The sequence below is a fragment of the Propithecus coquereli genome, unplaced genomic scaffold, assembly GCF_000956105.1.
Source record: "Propithecus coquereli isolate 6110/MARCELLA unplaced genomic scaffold, Pcoq_1.0 Scaffold486, whole genome shotgun sequence".
NCBI lineage: Eukaryota > Metazoa > Chordata > Mammalia > Primates > Indriidae > Propithecus > Propithecus coquereli.
This window is the reverse complement of record NW_012150685.1, coordinates 1,038,671-1,059,644: the sequence shown is the minus strand read 5'-3', so window position 1 is coordinate 1,059,644 and position 20,974 is coordinate 1,038,671. Positions and strand designations below refer to the sequence as shown.

The 20,974-nt window shown below is 37.8% G+C and overlaps 1 protein-coding gene across 4 annotated transcripts in view; it reads right to left on the bottom strand.

Annotated features, from left to right (window-relative positions):
• The window catches only part of MITF (microphthalmia-associated transcription factor), a 215,292-nt gene that overhangs the window by 89,793 nt on the left and 104,525 nt on the right, over positions 1 to 20,974 (bottom strand). The window contains exon 1 of one of the 4 annotated variants that reach the window (XM_012655778.1): positions 5,133 to 5,239. The exons of the other annotated variants lie outside the window; for them this stretch is intronic. Coding sequence (XP_012511232.1) covers positions 5,133 to 5,188 — 56 coding nt within the window. The 5' untranslated portion in view covers positions 5,189 to 5,239. Of the gene's footprint in view, positions 1 to 5,132; positions 5,240 to 20,974 lie in introns of those variants that run through there. 4 annotated transcript variants of the gene reach the window in all.

Below are 20,974 nucleotides of genomic sequence, written 5' to 3'. Positions count from 1 at the left end.
AACTTCACAGTGTTCCTATCCATGGAACTTTGTACCTTTCGTTGTACAGAGACAAATATTGTAAAAATTAAGAACTTCCAATCATATATATGATAAAATCTAAAATCTTTACTTTCTAACTCTGACACCCCAATTAGTTGGTAAAAATTAGAAACTCTCCATATCTATTCAGGACATTCCATATTCTTTAAGCTGGACCTTCAGCAGGTACCAGATAAGACTAACTTCAATAACTGATTAGTTTGAAATCAAAGAGAACCTTAATAAGACTCCCAATATATCAGTATTTTCCAAAAGAGGGTACCAAAAATGATACCATACAGGAAGAAAAAAATGGAACATTTTTTATATTTAATTTTATCTCATCTGTTTTATTTTCTTTTCTGTATATATTATATAATGTGATATATTAGCACAATAGCACATTTATTTATAAATAAAATAAAGTTGTTTGGAAAGGGTTTGCTGGAGGAAAATGAACTTGGGCCTGATCAAAAATGCTTAGAGACCTCTGGAATATATGAACAATGCTCTTTTAGGCAATCTGGTGAAAAAAATCACCAGATTTTTTTCTTAAGTTGTTTCTTTTTACCACTCCCAAAGTGTCTCCCAATTCTATATACTCCAACTAAGGAGAATTTCATGTTCTTACTAAAAGATATTTTAAACCAAGGACATGAAATTTGCCATCTCTTCATTTTATGAGCACGACGGATCTCCATTTTTCCGCAGATGCCACTATGGGTTGGCATAGTCCTAACACTGAATTCCTTTCAAGGAAATCACCTCTGGGAGCCAGATCATCAAAAGGTTATAAAGCAGATAAAGTTGAAGTGCCCCACACTCAAGTTTTCTGTCTTTCATATCAAGCTTCCTTCCACTAGACCACACTCCAGAATTCTTGCTTCCTCCGTCCAGCTATGGAATCCCATTCACATCTAGCTTCCATGTTTTAACACATTAACTGCCATGTGAGTTGTATTTAACTCACACTAGTTTTGAGCCTGGGGCCTCGTGAAACATATGTAACTCACATGTCTCTTCATCTTGGGAGCCACAAAAACTATTTTTCAAATTGCATATAACTCACATGCAGAAAACAATAAAAAATAACAAATTTTTCATTAAATTAGAAAGGATCATTTTGTTTCTGAAGTTTTTATTCTGTTTTCATAATAAAACACCATGGCCCTGAGGAAAAAAATTTTATTTTCTAGTATGGCAGTCAATGTGTTAAAAAGCTCTGAAAAATTCATCTCCTATAAGGTATAGGTAATTGATATGACATGGCAAGATGCCCCACAGCTAGAGTATTTTAAAAGAAAGAGCATTTTTTTAAATCCAAAACTATGACAATCTAAAAACATAATTCAGACATGGGTATGAAAGTAAATGGAAGAAACTTTTAAAGGCAGAAAGCCCTTCAATCCCTACTCAAATAATTGTCCCAATCACAAGGCATGCTTTGTCTACTTGCCTAGACAGCATTGTAACAAGTCGTAGAAGAGCAAAAGCCTTAGACTACCATCACTTAACAATCACTGCATGTCTAGCACTTATCTGCCAAGATGCAAAGTTTGCAACATTGTGTTGAAATCAAGACAAAAGAAGGAGGTCACGTGGCATTTATATCTGCCCAGCATCCTGTCCCGCTTCTTTGGTAAAGTACCCTGATTTAACTTTGAAGAACCAGCCTTCCTCACTTTCAATTCATGAGGTTATGGTATTGCTACTATCTCCAGACATGCAAGGACAACCCAGGCTTGGCCAATCAGTATATCCATTCCTCTGGTCACAAGGACTAACTCAGGAATGGCCCCAAGATTGTCCAATAAGAGTCACCACTATGTCTCTGACTGGAACTACAGGAGTAAAATAACTCTCTTTATATATACTAAGATTTGAAAAGCTGGTAGAATATACATCTGGAACTCCTAGGTCTATCTGAGAAGAAAGCCAAACTAGATGAAACAGTAAAGAAGGGAGAGGGGACTGAGGAAAAGAACAACAAAGAGGAAGCCAGTATTTAGATGACTTTGAGCATCTGGATCGAGCCATATCTGAAGCCATGATAGCCCTGGACTAACCCTGAATAGTAATTCAAAAAGACCAATCAATCTCCACTTTGGCTTAAGCCAGTTTGATGTATCCTGGGATACCACAGCTGAGTTTTGTGACATTTTAGAAAATATCAGTAATTCTGAGGGGAAAAAAAAAAAAATCAAAATGTTAGCCTAAGAACTACAATTCAAACAATCTAGCACCCATTCTCCTATTGTTTCCCACCCACAACATTTCCCAGCTTTCCAGAGGTAGGTGGGCTACGTGCTAAGTTTTGCCAAACAGATTTAAGCAGAAATGTGGTACTTCCAGGAAATCTTCAAAAGATACCTTTCCTTGAATCCTCCTCCACCTCTGGCTGGAGCTCCAGAAGCCATTCTGGACCATGAGGATGAGGTCCAGACTTAAAGAGGAGGCGGGTATGTACCTGGTCCTTCATGACCTGGCTGAAGCAACTCCATGAGGGCAGAGATATTTACATGTTTCCTCACTCATATATTTCCAAGCACACAGCAAAACAAAATAAACGTTTGTTCAATGGGTAAATTTGGTGTCTCTCTCCTAACAAATACTCTACCTCATCGAATCACATAATACTAGAACATCAGTGTTGGAGGATCTTTATTCGAATCATTTGCTTGAATCATCAGGGATGAAGAACTCGGAGCTCTAGGGATCCACCCTATTTCTTTAATTCTAAGAGGAACTTTCCTTCCACTTTTTAAGATTTCTCAAGTCAGAAGAGATAGTACAATCAATGAATATATATTTAATATAGTTTTCTCCTCCCCTAAACAGTTGCCTTATAATCAACAGTGAATTGGAGTCAGTGAAATACATTTAATAGACAAACACCACAGCATCGGGACTAACTGTGGCCCCTCAAAAGCTCAATTGAGTTATGGTTTGGTAATTCAGAAATCTGAGGATGGCAGAAAACCATTCAAAAAAAAAGAAAAAAAAGCAGAGGAAGAAACATAGATTCATTTAGTATCTCAAGTGAAAATCCAGAGAATGCAACAGGTAAGAGTATAAGCCCTAGAGCCAGAATGCCCGCGTTGAAATCCTAGCTCTATTATTTCTTAGCTGTATGAGTTGGGCAGGACTTTTTCACCAGTCCAAACCTCAGTTTTCTCATCTGCAAAATGGGGGGTGGAAAAAGTACCTTCCTCACAGAGCAGTTGTGAGAATTAAATGTGTTAATACAGGTAAGATACTTAGAATGATCCACAAACAATGGAGACAATGAGTAAAAGTTATACTATACTGTGTTTTAATTCCTGAAATGGTATCCTCTGAACATCTTAATATCTAAAAACTAGTGAAAACTGACAAGTTACTTTCTAGGGAGCCAACATTCTAGAATGTTGCCTTCTGCTATCCTGTTCCTTTGCTTTCCTAGAGGAAAATACAAAACAAACAATTAATTCACAGTGTGTGCCCTCCTAAAAAAAAAACAGGTGCAAAGAAGTTAATGGGCAACAGCCCAGTGAACAAGCTTTGTCAAAGATATTTGCTAAGAATTTCATTCTGAGAGTTTATAAGGGAAGCATGCTCCTATGATAAGTATTTGAATTAACTAAAAAAAGAAATTCAAAATTAAGAATTAATTTGGGTGTAAATTCAGGTTTGAAATTACTACTGTCCTTATGCTGTATCAGAATGGCAAGTTTCATCCATTCATGCCATCCATTAAATGGCTTAAAATTAATATTTAAAAAACCCAGTACATTATACAGTATGTTCTTATAGGGTATGAATCACAAAGAGTAGACATCATCTCCCCAACTCTCACCTGATTTATGAGGCAAAATTTGCAACATTTGTAGCATAATGACATTTTAAATACAAAATTATAGATACTTTGTCCATAAAATGCTCCATCATTTTATAGAGATGAGTAATCAAACTGTTTTAATGACATATAGAATGAAAAAAACATAAAGCATCTATTAAAGCACACTAAATACAGCAAAAATAGAAGCATAAGAAATTACAAATCATTTTTAAAACTACCTTTTATAACACCTTTTAAAGATGTATCTACTGAAAACGATGAACTTTAACCCACACTTAAACTTGGGGGAGTTTTATTTTTTTAAGAATCAAATTCTAAAAATAGTTCTGCTACATCTAGTATTTTTCCATTATTCTTGCCGTCTTTAAACACACCTTCACAAGCTGCTGAACATAATGCTTTTCTGCCTTAATCAGAACCTCTCTCATGACCCAGGAACGTTCAGTAAATAATTATTAAGCTCCAGAGGTGGCTTTTGCATAAGTTGATTTGCTTGAATGCCTATTCACTTAGGGACACAGCTTTCAGTATTGTTTTCAAACCTTATCAACTAACAGTGAAAGTAAACGTTAAGGGGGGCGGAGGGGGAACTGTCATCCATTTAGTATTTCTCCATTTTAGTATTTCTTTAAAACTGTCAATTTCAAACTTGTTCTACATATATATGCCAGGCCGATGATACTGATGTTTGGATGTTTTATTTTCCCCTCAACGAAAAAAAAAAATCAATATACAAAAATGCAAATGAGGTGTTTATTAACACAATTGTTACTATTGCACAGTCAGAAAAAAAAGGAGGGGGGTCGTAGAAACTAAAAATCCACAGTGTTTACAATGGGGCAGTTTTGACAAATGTTACTACTGTACTAAGCACACTATTTTCCTGAAAAAAATTCTTTTTTTATTCATAACAAAGCTGTTCTGCAGTCTATCTTGCAATCATAAATCAAGCTCTGTTCTCACTCAGATTTTTCAAGCAGTCAGGTTTTTTGGTCATTATTAACTTAAGACCAACGTTCCATTTTAAACAAGAAGGCAAAGATAATGGGCTAGCATTTCCATCCCCCCCACCCCACGAATTAGTTTTAATCCTTGTCATATCCACCTATCAGAGGTTACAGCTGAAGCTGATTAAAGCCAGTCGCAAAGTAACAGCTTCAGTATTTTTAACTCCCAATAAAACATTCCCTTCCTCTATCCTCCCCTTTAAAAAGAAAAAAACCGCTCCTGTTAAGTGGTCCCAGGATTATTTCCAGAATAAAACTTCACTTACAGATACAAGCTTTCAAAGGAGCATGGCATGAACATCTGAACTCTAAGCGCCTCCATCTTTTTTCCTTTAAGGTGTTCTGCAAGCCCTTGGCGAAGAGTGAAAGTCAAAGTTAGTTCTGGCACTGGCTGTGTCACTAGGGGTGGCTCCTGATAAGGCCCTGGAAACTCCAATCCAAACACAGCTCCGTGCTAGAACGGTGCCTGGTGTCTGTCTGCAACAGCAGACCTGTTTAATCCAGTACCTACTGTACCTGCAGGACAAAAAATGCTGCCTCACACCACAAAGGGGGCTACTCAAGGACCCAGGCACAGCCAGAAACAAAACCCAGCAGCCAGGCAAGCACCTTGGGATGCTTATTTAGCCTTCCCCAGCTCAGGTACCGGTTGAGGCTTGCAGGGACTGCACGTTATTAGAGAACTTGAAAAGAGAGGTAATTTCACATACCGGTGAATTTTTAACACTTAATGGAGTCACGCAACCTAGGAGGGAGGGTTATGAGATTGTTTGTGTCCTTTTTAAGTTTGGGAGATCTCGGGCATCAACTCATCACACACCTCTAGCTGTTTTGCATCTGTGCACAGGCATTTTTGGAGCTTGATAATTGAACATGCCCTCCTGCTGACAGGCTACAGATCCGACACTGCATTTCTTACTCCCAGACCCCAAGAATATTGGGAGGGCTGTTCTTGCCCAGTCCTGGTGCAAGTATTAATAAAACACAAACTGCTTCAAATTGTGGGCACCATCTTCCAGGACACACAAATCTTTAGGCCACATTTCTGGGTATTCTTAGGCTGTCATCCAACCCAATTCTGAACACAGTGGTATACAAGAAAAAAAATAAAAATAGCCATACATGTTCTCAAAAAATACTTTTAAGATGCAGACATGACAACAGCAATATTTTCAAATATTGATGCAGCTCCTACAGACAGTACACCAAAGATGCCCTGCAGAGTTATGAAAACACTGTATGCGTCCCTATACACAATTCAAAGGTCAGAACAAAGGCATCTGACGCTGACTAGCTGTGTACTCTGGGCAAGTTACTTCACCTCTCTGTGCCTAAGTTTATCTCCACAATAAATAGTTGGAAAATAATGCAACCTCTATAAGCCATAATCAAACTGACTTCCCTCTAAAAATAGGAAATATCCAGCCAGGAGTCTCAGCCAAACTATTTCTGGCTCTGTTTATTCTTTGCTCATTTATTCATTCATTCTTGCCTTTATTCCATAAATATTCATGGAATACCTACTATGTCCCAGGCACTGGGGAAACCGAGTTTACAGTCTAGTGGGAAACACATATTAATTAATCACATAAATATATAATGATAAATGTGATAACTGCTACCAAGAGGTAAAAGACTTAAAATTTAAGGGTCAGAAAAAGCTTCCCTTAGGCAGAAACCTCTCGGCTGAGCTCTGAGTGAGACAGAGGGGGAGTATGGAGGAAGAGGCTTCCAGGCAGTAGTAACAACACACGCAAGAACTCTGAGCTGGGGAGTTAGCAGGAAGACCTGCTGTGGTTGGAGAACATAGAGTGTGGAAAAATCGTGGTACCCACGATACCTAAGCAGTGACCAGGGTCAGACGAGGCAGGATCTGGTAGGACAGGGAAAGGTCACTGATTTTGTTCCAAGATGAACAAGAAACCACTGAGAGACTGCAAGCAGGGGAGTGATGAGCTCAGATTTGAGTTTTTAGAAAGGTCTCTGTGGCTGCTATGTTGACAGCCAACTGGAAGACAGGCAAGATTAACTACTGCAATGGTTCTGGTAGGAAGTGATGATAGCTCATGGAGAGCAGGGGAGGGGTAGATCATTGAGGGTGGGGAGAAAAGGTTCAAAGTGGAGCAAAGTGGGCAGATTACTGGTAAACCTAAGGACCAATAAATAGAAGGAATAAGAGAGAAAAACATCCAGGTGCAATAACTGCATTCATCAACAGCAGTCATTGAGCACTTTCTACATGCCAGGCACTGTGCTGATTACTGGGGGATTGCCACACTATTTCTCTTACTAACCTTCCCCACCTCCCTTCTGTCTCTAGCAAAGTTAGGCATGAAAATTAAGAACCCAGATTATGGTATTGATTTATCCAGATTCAAATCCCACTGCTTACTAATTCTGTGACCCTGTGCAAATTTACTAAACTTTCTGTGCCCAGATTTCTTCAGCTAAGAAAGGAGAAATGATAAGTGACTGTACCATAGGTTACTGTTAAAACTGAATGAGATAACATCTGTTCAGCATGGTCTCTGACACATAGTAGATGCTCAATTTTAAAAAGACTCAGGGATTGTGGTTAGCAATAGCTATGCTGGATTAATACTGACCGACTGAGAAAACAAAGGAAAATGGTACAGAGTGAAAAAACAACAACAAAAAAAAAAATTGAAAAAGTGAAAGATCAAAGGAAAAAGAGAGGATAGGCAATTACCATATCAGGACTTTTAAGGGATTATTTTTTAAAAAAGCAAGCCAGGCAGTGTGGAGTGCATCTATAGTCCCAGCTACTCAGGGGGTTGAGGTAGGAGGATTGCATGAGCCCAGCGGTTTGAGTCCAGCCTGGGCAACATGGCGAGACCCATCTTTAAAAACAGAAATTTTTTAAATAAAGTAAATAAAAAATCAAGCCAGACTCTCTCCCACCTTGAGTACTATCTGAAGCTGAATTAGCTACAAGGTACTGGGTAAGTTTTAGAACTGAAACCCTGATTTATTACATGCTCGCATGAAGGGAAAATCTGCACCCTCCATGGGTTCTCAAATGTTGACCACGAAACCCATGGTATCAATTCCAGCCATTCCCGAAGGGGACACAATGTGGTGCCAAATGTTCCCCTGGTACGTTCAGCCAATAACACGACCTGACTTATCCTGGACAATCCACCACCCCAAGAAAGATTTCTATTGACCATTCACATAGTTTTTAAATAAAATTACTTTTAAGGGACATATATTAAATTCGCTAATGGTACTCTAGAAAGATCTAGCTTACACTAGAGTTCTTAGGGAATCTTCTTGGACACAGCAATAAAATGTCCACCAGCGAATGGACTAAAGGTTGACTTAGGGGCCAGGCACAGTGGCTCACGTCTGTAATCCTAGCACTGCTGGCTAAGGTGGGAGGATCGCTTGAGGTCAGGAGTTCGAGAGCAAATGGACTAAGGCTTGACTTAAATGAGATCACATGCCACCATCTTCAAAATTCATGAAATGTTACATGCATTTCTCCAGTACAAAAATACTACCTTTCAAGTCATCACCCAAATCATTCAACAAATGTCTTCCAGGTGTCAAGAACCACGTCTGTTTGGTTTGCCATTGTATCGCTAGAACCCAGTAGAATAGACAGTCTGTGGTTTGATATTCAATAAATATCTTTAAAATGAATCAATTTATAATGTGTAAGCAACTCTCTTGTGTACATCTGTACTGTCCAGATGTGTACCCTAAGTCTGCACACATAGGTATTATATGCATATGGATACACACACAAACACAAAGAAACAGAAAATGCTTGAGGTGAAGGATATTCTAATTACCCTGATTTCATCATTACACATTGTATGCTTATATCAAAATATCACATGCACCCTATAAATAGGTACAATTACTGTAATCCATAGTAATGAAAAATCATTTTTTTAAAAATCCTAAATTTAAACACAAACTAAGAATTGGTGGGGGGCGGGGAATAATATTAAAAAAATAAAGCACAGAACACAGAATAAAAACATTACCTGTCCTCCAATGCTTTACAAATTGTAATTACTACTTCTTGCCCTAAATTGCAGCAAATCGACTACAGTCATCAGAATTCTTAAGGATCCTTTAAAAGCTGAACCTTAACTAAACCAGAATTTAAAACAATCAACCATCCAAGTGACAGCCAGCTTTTTCTTTGGAAGCTAAATTGGTCTTTGGAATCTTTTTGGAATGAAAAATTCAATCACTATTTTGAACAGGTTAGAGAAGAGATAAGAGATTTTACTCGTTAGCCTATCCGAAACTTAGCTGAAGAAAAGTAAAGCTACTATTTTATCACAGCTCAGAATTCTTATTTTATTTGGGCATTGAATGTTTTACTGCTCCCCTGAAGTGTACCATTTTCTTACATTTTTGCTTTTGACAGTCATTGTTCTCTTCAGTAAACTCTTCTACTCACCAGCCTCACAATAGTTCACATCTGAGAGCTTACTATGTGCCAGGCACTGTACTGACCCATCAAGTACATACAATTTAGGAAGTATCTACCTAGTCTTGAATGTTTCGTTATGATCCCAGCCAATGGTTCCCAAACTTGTATTCCTATCAGAAGCACCTGGGGCGCCTTCTTCCTAGCCCACCCCCTTAAAATAAATACAGAAGATTTTAAAAGTATCTTTTAAGTATCTTTTAAAAGGATCGTTCCCCAAACAGAGGACCGAATGAGACTGTAGGGGTATGGTTCAGAATTCTGTTGTTATTAAAAAAGATTCTCTTAAGATTCTAAAATGAAGTCAGGTCTGGAAACCATTAACACATTACATATTATAATATATACATAACTATATGTAATATTGTCTATGTAAATTCTCTCTTTAGGAGTGGCAAGAAAATACTCAAGAAGGAATACTGCTTTTATTTGTTGAATAAAAAAGTTACTCACATTTTAATTCTTTAAAGTATAATACCTACTTGGAATTACTCTAGACATGCTTCAAATGTTTAGTGAAAGGCTTATGGGGAGGTAACTAAAGAGTTTCATGAAAGTAGTAATGAAACTCAAAAACTACTCTCAAGAGTAACACACATGCCATTATGCTCACGTTCTGGGAACAGGCAGATGCCACAAAAAGGTCCTTCAACCCAACATTTACTGAGCTGCCCAGCATGTGTGTGAGAGGCACTGTTCTCAGTGCTGTGGAGAAGACAAAAGTTGAGAATGCAAGAGGGTCTGCTCTCCAGGGGTTCACACCAGAGAAACCCAAGACACACCCGCCCTATGCTAAGAGTGTGCAGGAGGTCACAATGCCCTCTTCCCCTGGGCTGGCTCCCCCTCCTCTGGCAGAGGAAGTCTTGCAGGTCTTACCTTTCCTGCTCAGACAGGTCTTCCCAGACCATCCTCCCTAAAGCAGAAACACCCACTGTTGTTTTCTGCTCTTTCAGCAAGTGTCTGTTTCTTTCTTTTATAGCACTTAATCCAACTTGTAATCATTTTATTTGTTTATTTATTTGTCCTTTCTTCTTGAAGGGCAGGTCTGTGGTACTTATTTTATTCTCAGTGGCACACAGTAAGCACTCAAATATTTGCTGGACGTGGGGGTGGGGTTGGACAGAAGGAAAGAAGAATGGATAAATGAGTGGTGAAATGAAAAAAGATCAGGTACAGAAGGATCTATGAAGTATAGTCTGAGGATGGCATTTAATTAATTAGGAAGGAAGTCAACAGGCATAAATTAGACACACAACTGTATACTCCTATTTATAAGCTTTTAGTGGCTGAACACAACTCCCTTTCATGGATAGAGTACTGGGGTACAAAGTTACAAGGAACTGGTCCTGTAGTTCTAATTTGAGACCATCACAGCATGACTGAAGAAAATTTTTAATGACTACCTATCTGCAAAAATAACTATTCAGTACCATTCAATCACGTTTATCTCTTTCATCCTGTTTCTATTTTTTCCTCCTACCAAAAACAGATCTCCCTGTAGCGGTGATATTATAGCATCCTCTCAAAGATGGCTCATTGTACCTTCAAATACACCCAAAGAAGCCCTTCAAGGTTAAAAAGAAAATACAGAAGTGTCCAAACTTGATTTGGACATATCCCAACATTATTAAAGAAATCCAGAGAGAAAAATGTTTTTTTAAAATCGTTTAGAAAAATCTATCCTGAGAATAAAAATGTCATCCACAAAGAAGCATCTCAAGTTCTGTCTCAAGTGAATATTTAAGTAATTAATGAAGGAAAAATATATAAAATATTAGCTGGGCTCTTTCACTTAATAATCAATGCAATATATTAATCCCTTACCTGAAACTCTCTGATATTCTCAGTCTTAGGGTTCATTTCAAAAGAAATACTTGTTCCCGCATTAAAGGTGATTCAAAGGCCTTTCTATGTTATCTATAAATGGCAACCAGTATTTGTTGTAAAAAGCAGGCTACAATCTACAATATAAGGCAAGTAGGTGAGACATCACGAAGTTGGAGAGAGAAACACTGATGACATTATGCTGATTTCATAATCTCTTCAAATGAGAAATGTAATAAAAATTCAATTTTCTTTCTTATCAAGGTAAATAAACAGGGAAAGATAAGGCCGTAATTAGAATTGGAGGGGGCAAAATTATTCACAATAGGACTTTACAGTAAATAAAATCTTCCACTTTGAGACTTGAAAATCATGGTGTTTAGTGGGTAACTTTTAACGCATTTAAAAAGAAAATGTGGACATCTCTTTCACTGTTAGTGTTAGGTAGATAGGATCTCCAGCTCTTCTCCAGACCAGGGTTCCTTGTTTTGGTGCTGTTTCAAGCAGTTGCTCCACCTGGGAAGAAGGATAAGGGCGAACACTCCATTTTGGTGTTGCCCCACCCTAATCCTATCCCAAGCAACTACTACACCCAGGGAAGGAGGGAATGCTTTATCAATCTAGGAATTCCCCAGCCCAGGCATAATAAGATTTAGAAAGTGACCTAGAGTAACCTAAGAGTAATTAATATGCCTTTAGCTTGGATCTGCATTGCAATTCACCAGCCCCCTCCCCAAGTGGGTTTTCTTAGAGGGGGCTCTATACAGGTAGATGGAATTTTGAGGATACCTGTTGATCATCTGATAACATCCTACACCTCCCAAGAGCCCTCCTCCAGTCTGGGCTAATAAAAGGAAAGAATCTGAGAAGTAAGGAAATGAGTGGGTCAGTCAGTTAATGAGTTGGTCTGTCTCTCTGCACTCGTGGAGATAGACCCATTTTATTCTACAATAAAGAGCTGCTCTTATGAAACTGCTCCCTGCCTAAGGTTACTCCGTCATGTTGGGCTTGCTGGTGATTTTTCCAAGAAAGGAGTCAGAGGACTGGCATAATAGTCTGGACTTGACACTTTGGTGTGTCTGGTCATTCTTCGGGCAAAAGCATGCCAAGAACCAAGGGGAGACTCCCACCCTGACATCTTTGGTGCCAAAACCCAGGATTCTGACATTAGTAACTTTTTTTTAATAATGAAAGATTGAAGAGCAAATAAGAATATGGATGTCTCTGCCTGTCTTTTAAGGGTGTTGCCAATTGAAACAGAAGAGTATATCACCATCATCTTCATCTGTATCAATTTCTTTCTTCTTCCAAGCAGGAGTCAAGATACTACAAGATTTTAAAGCAACATAAAATACAGCTTTTAGAAGTGACCTCCATAGAACACCTTAGCTAAGGTGTGGCTGCTGTGGAAGATGGATCCACCCTTTCCTTCCTACCATCTCAGAATGAGATACCAGGACATTAGCATTTCAGAGAACCACCTAAATCCTGTATGGTACAAGGAGGAGCTAGAAAAAAAGGACTGAAATAAAGAAAGGGATACTTTGGCAGCTACATTTTCTAGTCTATTCACATAAATTAAATATTTGTACTCCTCCAAAGAGTGAGCTGAAGATAGAGACTGTTTCTTGTAGACAATGATGCAATTGTAGAAGGTGGCATGGAAGTCACTAAAGTACAAAACCTCCAATTTGTACAAGGTGCAGTAAGGATCCAGGACAATGGTTTCAACCTGTGGACAACAAACGTCTAAGAGATCCTCTATTCTGCAAATGCATGAATAACTGATATGTCACTCCTACAGATATAAGCTTAGCACCATTTTTCCAACTGTAGACAGCATAGCATGGCGATTGAATGCAGATAGATACACACACACACACACACACACACCCACTCTGTTCATATCCTAGCTTTACCCTGGGTAAGTCATTTAACTTCTGAGTATCGAGATCTGCATCTATAAAATGGGGGTATTAATATCACCTATTTCATAGATTAATGTGATGATTAAATGAAGCGAGGTATGAAAAGTACTTTATGGTGTGTGAAAAATAGCACTCAATCAATGTTACGCAAGGAACAACCAGTTCTATTCCAGAATACTGTTAGGTAATGAAAAATCAGCCCTTAGAGCCTCAAAGAACTTCGAGTTCTAGGGCAAATAAAAGTTATTAATTAGAGACAATAGTTAAGATATTTTTAAAATTTGGTGTCAAAGAGAGCATACAGATTCAAAACACACGTAAGTTCAGGAAAGGTCCAGACAAATTTGTGAATAATACATACATAATGAATAACTAAATACTAAATGTTGATGGTTATCTATAACTGCTGATAGTAGACAACTAACTATGACTTTTCAACAGTTGTCTTGGCTACAAACCAAATTCCAGCCCAGGGAACCTTCTGCTCTGATTCAGGGTGTCAATTATTCCTTTAATTTATATTTTCACTATGTAAACATAACCAGGAGTCAAGCAGGAAATCATGTATTTAAATAAGCAAAACTATAAGAAATCCAACCTCTTTGTGCCCAATATATTACTTTATGTTAAATTTGTGTTAATTGTCAAATTTCCCAAACTTTCAAAGCATCTCAAATACTCACTCTCACACTAATGACATCCTGTTTCATTTATGCTGAGCAAACAGGGTTTAAAATGAGAAAAATAATATTTGCACAAAAATCCTTCCTGTCTGTTGATTAATCATAATAAACTCCAATCAATCATAATAAACTCAAAACACATTAGCTCTCTGCATCTAATTCACACTCTAGGGAGTCTTTCCTATAAAAAAGTGTATATTTATGTTGATATTAAAATGTTAAGATAACCAGTATTTTAAATTAATAGTCTGTGCAATTTCAAGTAGGATTGCCATGAAGAAAACTTAAATTTTCACTTAAAAAAAATAAAGTCAATGTCCTCAAAAAACAAAAATGCCTAACAAAGCTACCTAATTCTCCCTTAAACATTTACTAAGTATTAATTACCTGCCAGATATTATAGGCAAGGCTGATAATATAGAGAATAGTAAGCCTCCAAACTCAAGCTTATCTGGCTCCTAATATCAAACAATATTGGTTCATTTTTAAAGGATGTGAACCAAATCATAAAAAAAAATAGAAGAATCAAAATATTCTTATTAAAACTCACTCATTCAGTCAATAAATATTTACTGAACCACTACTATGTCCTAGGCACTGTTCAATAGGCTTGAGATACATCCGGACATATATCACAATTCTTAAGAAAGAAATGTTTTGGGGTAACTCTGAATGTTCAAATCATTTATTACTTTAAACAAACAACTTAAAAATTACATGGATCTGCAATCTTTAATTGCTAGCTACAATGATATTCCCATTAACAAGGACATTTGGTTGCTAACATTGGATCAAGGATCAATGCATTTTCATTCCCTAGCATGCAGGGCAGGAAATTTGGAATTTTGGAAATTTGAGAAAACAAATGAGATCATGCCTCTGCCTCATTTAAAGAAAAAGGAGAGAGGAGAGAAGAGACACGGAGAATTCTTCATCATATTGTCACACTGACAACTGTACCTCATATTTGCATATCATACCTCATGTGTATTATCAAATAAATCTTTTCATTTCAATAAAGAAATTGAGGGACAGGCAGCAAGGTGAGTAACCTGCCAAGGTTGAGACATTAATGAGCACAGATCTGGCGTTTGAAACTCCAGGGCCCATGCTCTCCTCGCCATGGCTGTCTGCTCCAAGTTTATGTAAGCTACCCAGTGATCACCAAAGCAAACTGTTAATGATTCTAAAATTAGAACCCTGCACTGGAGTTGCCTCTTCACTTGTCTGTGCCCCACACCCCACGCTAGACTCTGAATTCCACAGGCCCATGAACCATGTCCGTTGAGTTCACTACCTCCCTCCATCACCGTGTACAACTCCAGACGCAGAGAAGGCACTCAGTAACTATTCATCAATGGGTTAAATCATTAACTGATTGATCATGGTGCTTTTTCTGGCCACCTCTGACCATGATCCGACTTAAAAAAACAAACGGAGGGTGAAGCAGACTTCCCTGAATATTTATACCAAGCATGAGTTAAATTAATGGCATTTTCTAGAAAGAAACACAAAAATGAAACAATGTTTGTCCTCAAAGAACTTAATCTGGTTGGAAAGGAGATTAAGAAAATGTGAAATTACAAGGAAGAAAAAAAAAAAGTAACCCAACGTATCAGCACAATTTATACTTGTTAATGGGAGAAGAAGGATGTTCCCAAAAAAGAAAATAATTACTCAAAAAGGCTTTCTAGGGGCAACAAAGTCTTTGGAAATTTGGGGGTGAATGATAGACATCCTTTGGCAAACATGGTAAATCTTGAGCAAAGTTTCCCAAAGTGTGGGATGCAAGATGATCTCAAATCAAGACATCTAGACTCCACATTAAATAACCATGGAATCACACAGTGAGAAAGGCCTTTTCGAATTTCTTTCATCTCAGAGGAAAGTCTCTGTTTGATGTTAATATGTCTTCAATCTCTCAACACTTGCCCTTTGTTAACAATAAAGCTCAGACCTCAGACTGGGGCCATTCCAAACAATATACCTAGCAAGGCTCTTAAACAATTTTCTTCCAGTTTCATTATTTTCATTTGACATGTACTTCCACTTGTGGCTTCCAAGTTTTATAACATTTCCTTTAAAATATGTGTTTAAAATTTTAGCCACTGATGTCTATGCTTGATTAAAAAAAAAAAGAAAAAAGGAATAAAATAAAATTTTAAGCCCCATGTAGTATCTGGGGGCAAAAGTAATGAAGTTAGAATGAGAAAAGCTAAAATTTAGGAAACACTGATTGACAGAAATAAAGAATGTGCCAGAACCTTTCAGCGGAAACAAGATTAAACACATCCCAGAAATAGTGGCCTACTCTTATTGTAGTGAGAAGCTAACAGCTCTGAAGAATTTCAGCCTGATAAAGAAAACCACGTACGGTTCTGAAATCACAGTGAGTGAACCTAGCCCTAATCTCTCACTAACTGTGGAAAATGAGCATGACTCTCAGATATGATTCTGTACAGGAAAAGTGGGGAGCCAGCCAAGTAGGACTGAGAATATCACAATGGAAGTGACACGCCACATTTGTTGATACCACCTGTAAAACAAGCCCTCTGTCCAGAAATAAAAGGCAAGGCTGTTAGAACAAAATGTCAGGCATGCTTGAGGCTGATGTTTCAATACATAAAGACCTCTCCTCTGATGCTGGGAAGGGCACTGCTGGCTGTGTTATCTCCTGGAACACAAATTTATCTTACGAGTCTACTTTTGTTTGGGTTTGGTTTTTTTCTAATTCCATAATGAAGTACCAAAGAGATTCCTAGTATGGATTTTTTTTTCCCCTAGCTAGCTATATAATACTTTCATACACTAGATGGAGCCAACTTTATAGTGCTTTGAGATTCATGCACCAGTTTTATGTTGTACTTGAAAAAAAATCCATACACAAAGTTATGGGACAGCTGTGTATTAACTCAATATATTTTAATTTAAATGTTTTAGATTTTCATATTAAAGGTCAAAAGGTCCCATCATTTTAGCATTCTGTATATTTTCTATAACTCTTAAGCCTGAATTAATATCGAAGTATCAATAATACTATAAAGTATATTTCAAATATATATATCTTATAACTTATTGGTATTTAACTGATTCATTAACATGTATTTCTTATTATAGCTTTTAATATTGACGATTTCAAAAAAAAAATGTGGTTTACCTTTTTTTTTTTTTTCCTGTTTGGGGGAAATGGAAGCAATTCATAAATGCAGTGAGCATGGTTGTCTCATCAGACCGATAAAGACTATCTCCAGATGAGGGCAAAGAGAGCCACAAGCAGGCAGAATGTAGACCTGCAGTCCATGAGAACAGAGAAATGGCGCCCAGCACGGGGTAAAATTGCCAACGCGCTTGCAACAGGAGAGAGCTGCTACCAAAAGACAAAAGAAAATACCACCATTCACGGTCGCCAACCTGGGGCTGGGATAGGGCAGCAGGGAAATAGTAAGAGGAAGGGGACAGCAATGATTCTCTCCAGCCAGTCACGGTAACTCAATGCCTTCCCACTGAATCCTAATACTTTAAAGAAGTGATGCTCAACAAGGGGCAGTTTTGTCCCCAGAGCACATTTGACAATGTCTGGAGACACTTTTGGTTTTTACAAATGGGGAACTGGGTGCTACTGGCATCTAGTAGGTAGAAAACACTAAACACCCTACAGTGTACCTAGGTAGAGCCCCCACGAGAAAGAGTTTCTGGCCCCAAATGTCAACAGTGCCCAGGTTAAGCAACTCGACTGAAGAGTAAGCACATCTCCCATACAGAAGGCAAAGTATAGTCAGCCCTCCACATCCACGGGTTCCACACCCACGGATTTTGCCAACCACAGACCGAAAATATTCAGAAAAAAACAAAAACAAATGAAAAACGATACAACAGTAAAAAAAAACACAAATAAAAAACAATATAGTATAATAACTATTTACATAGCATTTACATTGTATTAGATATTATAACTAATCTGGAGATGATTTAAGGAATACAGGAGGATGTGCATAGTTTGTATACAAATACTATGCCATTTGATAGCAGGGACTTGAGCATCTGCAGATTTTGGTATCCAAAAGGGTCCTAGAACCAATTCCCCAAGGATACCTAGGGTCTATTGTTGTTCCAACGCACTGTAAGCATTGGAGTATTCACCAAACCTTTCAATGTGCTTATAAAACAGCTTTTAAGTCTGTGGGACACAATACATGGATGTACCTGAGTCTATCATGTATGCTATAGTATTTGGGTCAATGTGTCAATGTGCCGAGGGATTAAAGATTAAGAGAGAACAGATCAATAAATTAAGGAATAATATTGACATAATGGGCCTCTACACAACAGTGAACATCAGTGAACTACAACTTTATGCCTCTATACAGATAAAATCAAAACAAATGTTGAGTGAAAAAAGACACGTCACATAGAATACTGCCATATGATCCCATTTATTTAAAGTTCAAAGAATAGTTTAGAGATGTATTCACAGGTGCTAAAACCATAATGAAAAGCAGAGCAGTGATTAGAACAAAATTCAGGATGGTGGTTAACTCGGTGGGAAGTAAATAGGAGGATGCAATCAAAGACAAGGCATCCAGAAGCTTCTATTTTTAAGATGGATGGTGGTTATTCATTTTATTGTTCTTTACTAAACTGATGGGTTTTAGTAATAATGAAAAAATATTAAAAAATAAGGAGCATAAAGAAATGGAGACAGCAAGCGTTAAGTATAAGTTGCTCATGCAAGGCAGTAAGGAAATTAACAGTGCATTTTGACATAACTGGCTGAAGTACCACCAAGGTCAGAAGTACCTCTTACTTTTCCTTCCCCTCAACTCTCCACTGAGCACTCACTAATTACATCTTATCCATCAACCATCAAACTGCACCTCCTCTGTCTTCACAGATATTCTGACATGGTTGAGCTCTGGCCTGGACTGCTAAATTGTTCTGCCGATTTCCCCCAATGCGTCCTACATCTCCTACTGGATAACCCTTCCTAAAGCATGGTTGTACTGTTTTCATGCAATTACTTTAAGAAAATCAATGGTTCATCAACATACAATGAATGGATTTATTAAATGTTTTATTTTGACTAGCAATCAAGGGTCCACTTACCTTTCTGGTATTACTTATGGTAATAATTCCAACCAATATGAACAACTTCCTCATTCTTTAACTCTAGCTGTATACTCTTGCTTGGGTTGCTCTCTTGCCTGGAGTACCCTTCATGCACTAACCATTACTTTATATATATATATATTATATATATATAAAACCCTACACATTCTTCAATAAAATGAAACAGAGATGCATTACCAAATGTTGATGAGGAAGAGAGCAACTGGAACACTCAGCAGCTGCTGCTGAGGGTGTAAATTCATACAAAGACTTTTGGAAAATGGTTTGCAGTATCTACCAAAGCTGAACGTGTGCATGCTTTATAACCCAGTAATTCCACTTCTTAGTATGTACTGAACAGAAATGTATATGCATGATCACCAAAAAGCACATAGCAATAATGTTCACAGCAACACTGCTCAGAATACTGCAAACTGTAGGCAAACCAATGCCCATCAATGGTAGAATAAATAGTGATAATAATTACACAATGGAATAGTTTATGAGAATAAACTATTGCCACACACTAACAAGGGATGAATCTCACATACCTAATGTTGAGCAAAAGGATCCAGATGTCGGAATACATACTATATGATTCCATTTGTATAAAGTTAAATAAAACCCGGACGGTGTCAATCTATGGTGTGAGAAGTCAGGATAGCGATTATACTTAGAGGAGGGGTCGACTAAGAGGAGGCACAGGCTGCTAGTGATGCCCAATTTTATAGACTGGGTGCTGGGTGAAAAGTCATCAGGCAGTGCACCTAAGATGTGCATATTTTTCTGCAGGAATGTTATACTTCAATTAAAAGTTTACTAAGGCTGGGCATGGTGGCTCACATCTGTAATCCTAGCACTTTGGGAGGCTGAGGCAGGAGGATCACTTGAGGCCAGGAGTTCAACACCAGCCTGGGTCAACATAGCAAGATCCTGTCTCTACAAAAAAATTAAAAAAATCAGCCAGGCATGGTGGTACATGCCTGTAGTCCCAGCTACTTGGGAGGCTGAGGCAGGAGAATATCTTGAGCCCAGGAGTTTGAGGTTGCAGTGAGGTATGATCACTCCACTGCACTCTAGCCTGGGTGACAGAGCAAGATCATGTCTTAAAAAAAAAAAGTTTACTAAAAAATATTTTAAAATCTACCCACTCTTTAAGACTATTCCTTGACAAACCTTCCTTCACTTTCTTAACAATCTTCCCTGATCCTAACTAGATGCCTCTTCCTCATCTAATGTCCCATGATATAATTATCAATAAAACCTTAAAATTACCTTAAAGTTGTTTGTGCATGTTTACCAAAGGAGACTGTTACATGGCTGAGCACATGGATCAGTATTTCCTTTATGATTTCCCATAAAGCAGTGCATTATAGCAGCTACTCGATAAATATTTTGGGGATTTAAATTACATGTATTGCCTTTTCAAAGCAACATTTCTCTGTGAGCATGCTGGATAGATGCTATCATCCCTTTTTTACTGTTTTATTCATATACATTAAAATTCATCCTTCTTGGCGAACAGTTCTATAAGTTTTGAAATGCACTGAGTCATGAGACCACCACCACAATCATCATACAGAACAGTTCTGTCACCTTTGCAGTCAAAACCGCCCCCAACCCCCAGAAACCACGTATCAGTTTTCTGCTCCTATAGTTCTGCCTTTTCCAGAATGGCATATGAAGGGACTCATATAGTATATATATTTTTGAGCCTGGTTTCTTTCCCTTAGCAAGTGCATTTGAGATTCATCCATGCTACCTACTGCAGGTGTCAGTAACTTACTGCTTTTTATCACTAATTAGTATTAGTATTACATTATACAGATGAACCACAGTTATTTATCCTTTCACTAGTGTAAGGATATTCAGGCTGTTTCCAGTTTCTGGTGATTATGAATAAAGGTGCTATCCGTTTTTAAGATTTACCAAAAAAAAGGATATTTGCAAGTGAGTCTGTCAAGGTCACAGTTACCAGTGATAAAAAGAAATGGTGTACACTTGAAAGAAACCTAGAGCAAAAGTATAAGTGGACAATTTTCCCCCTTATGCCGATGAAATCCAGCTCACGATATATTTTCTGTAAAGAGACTTTG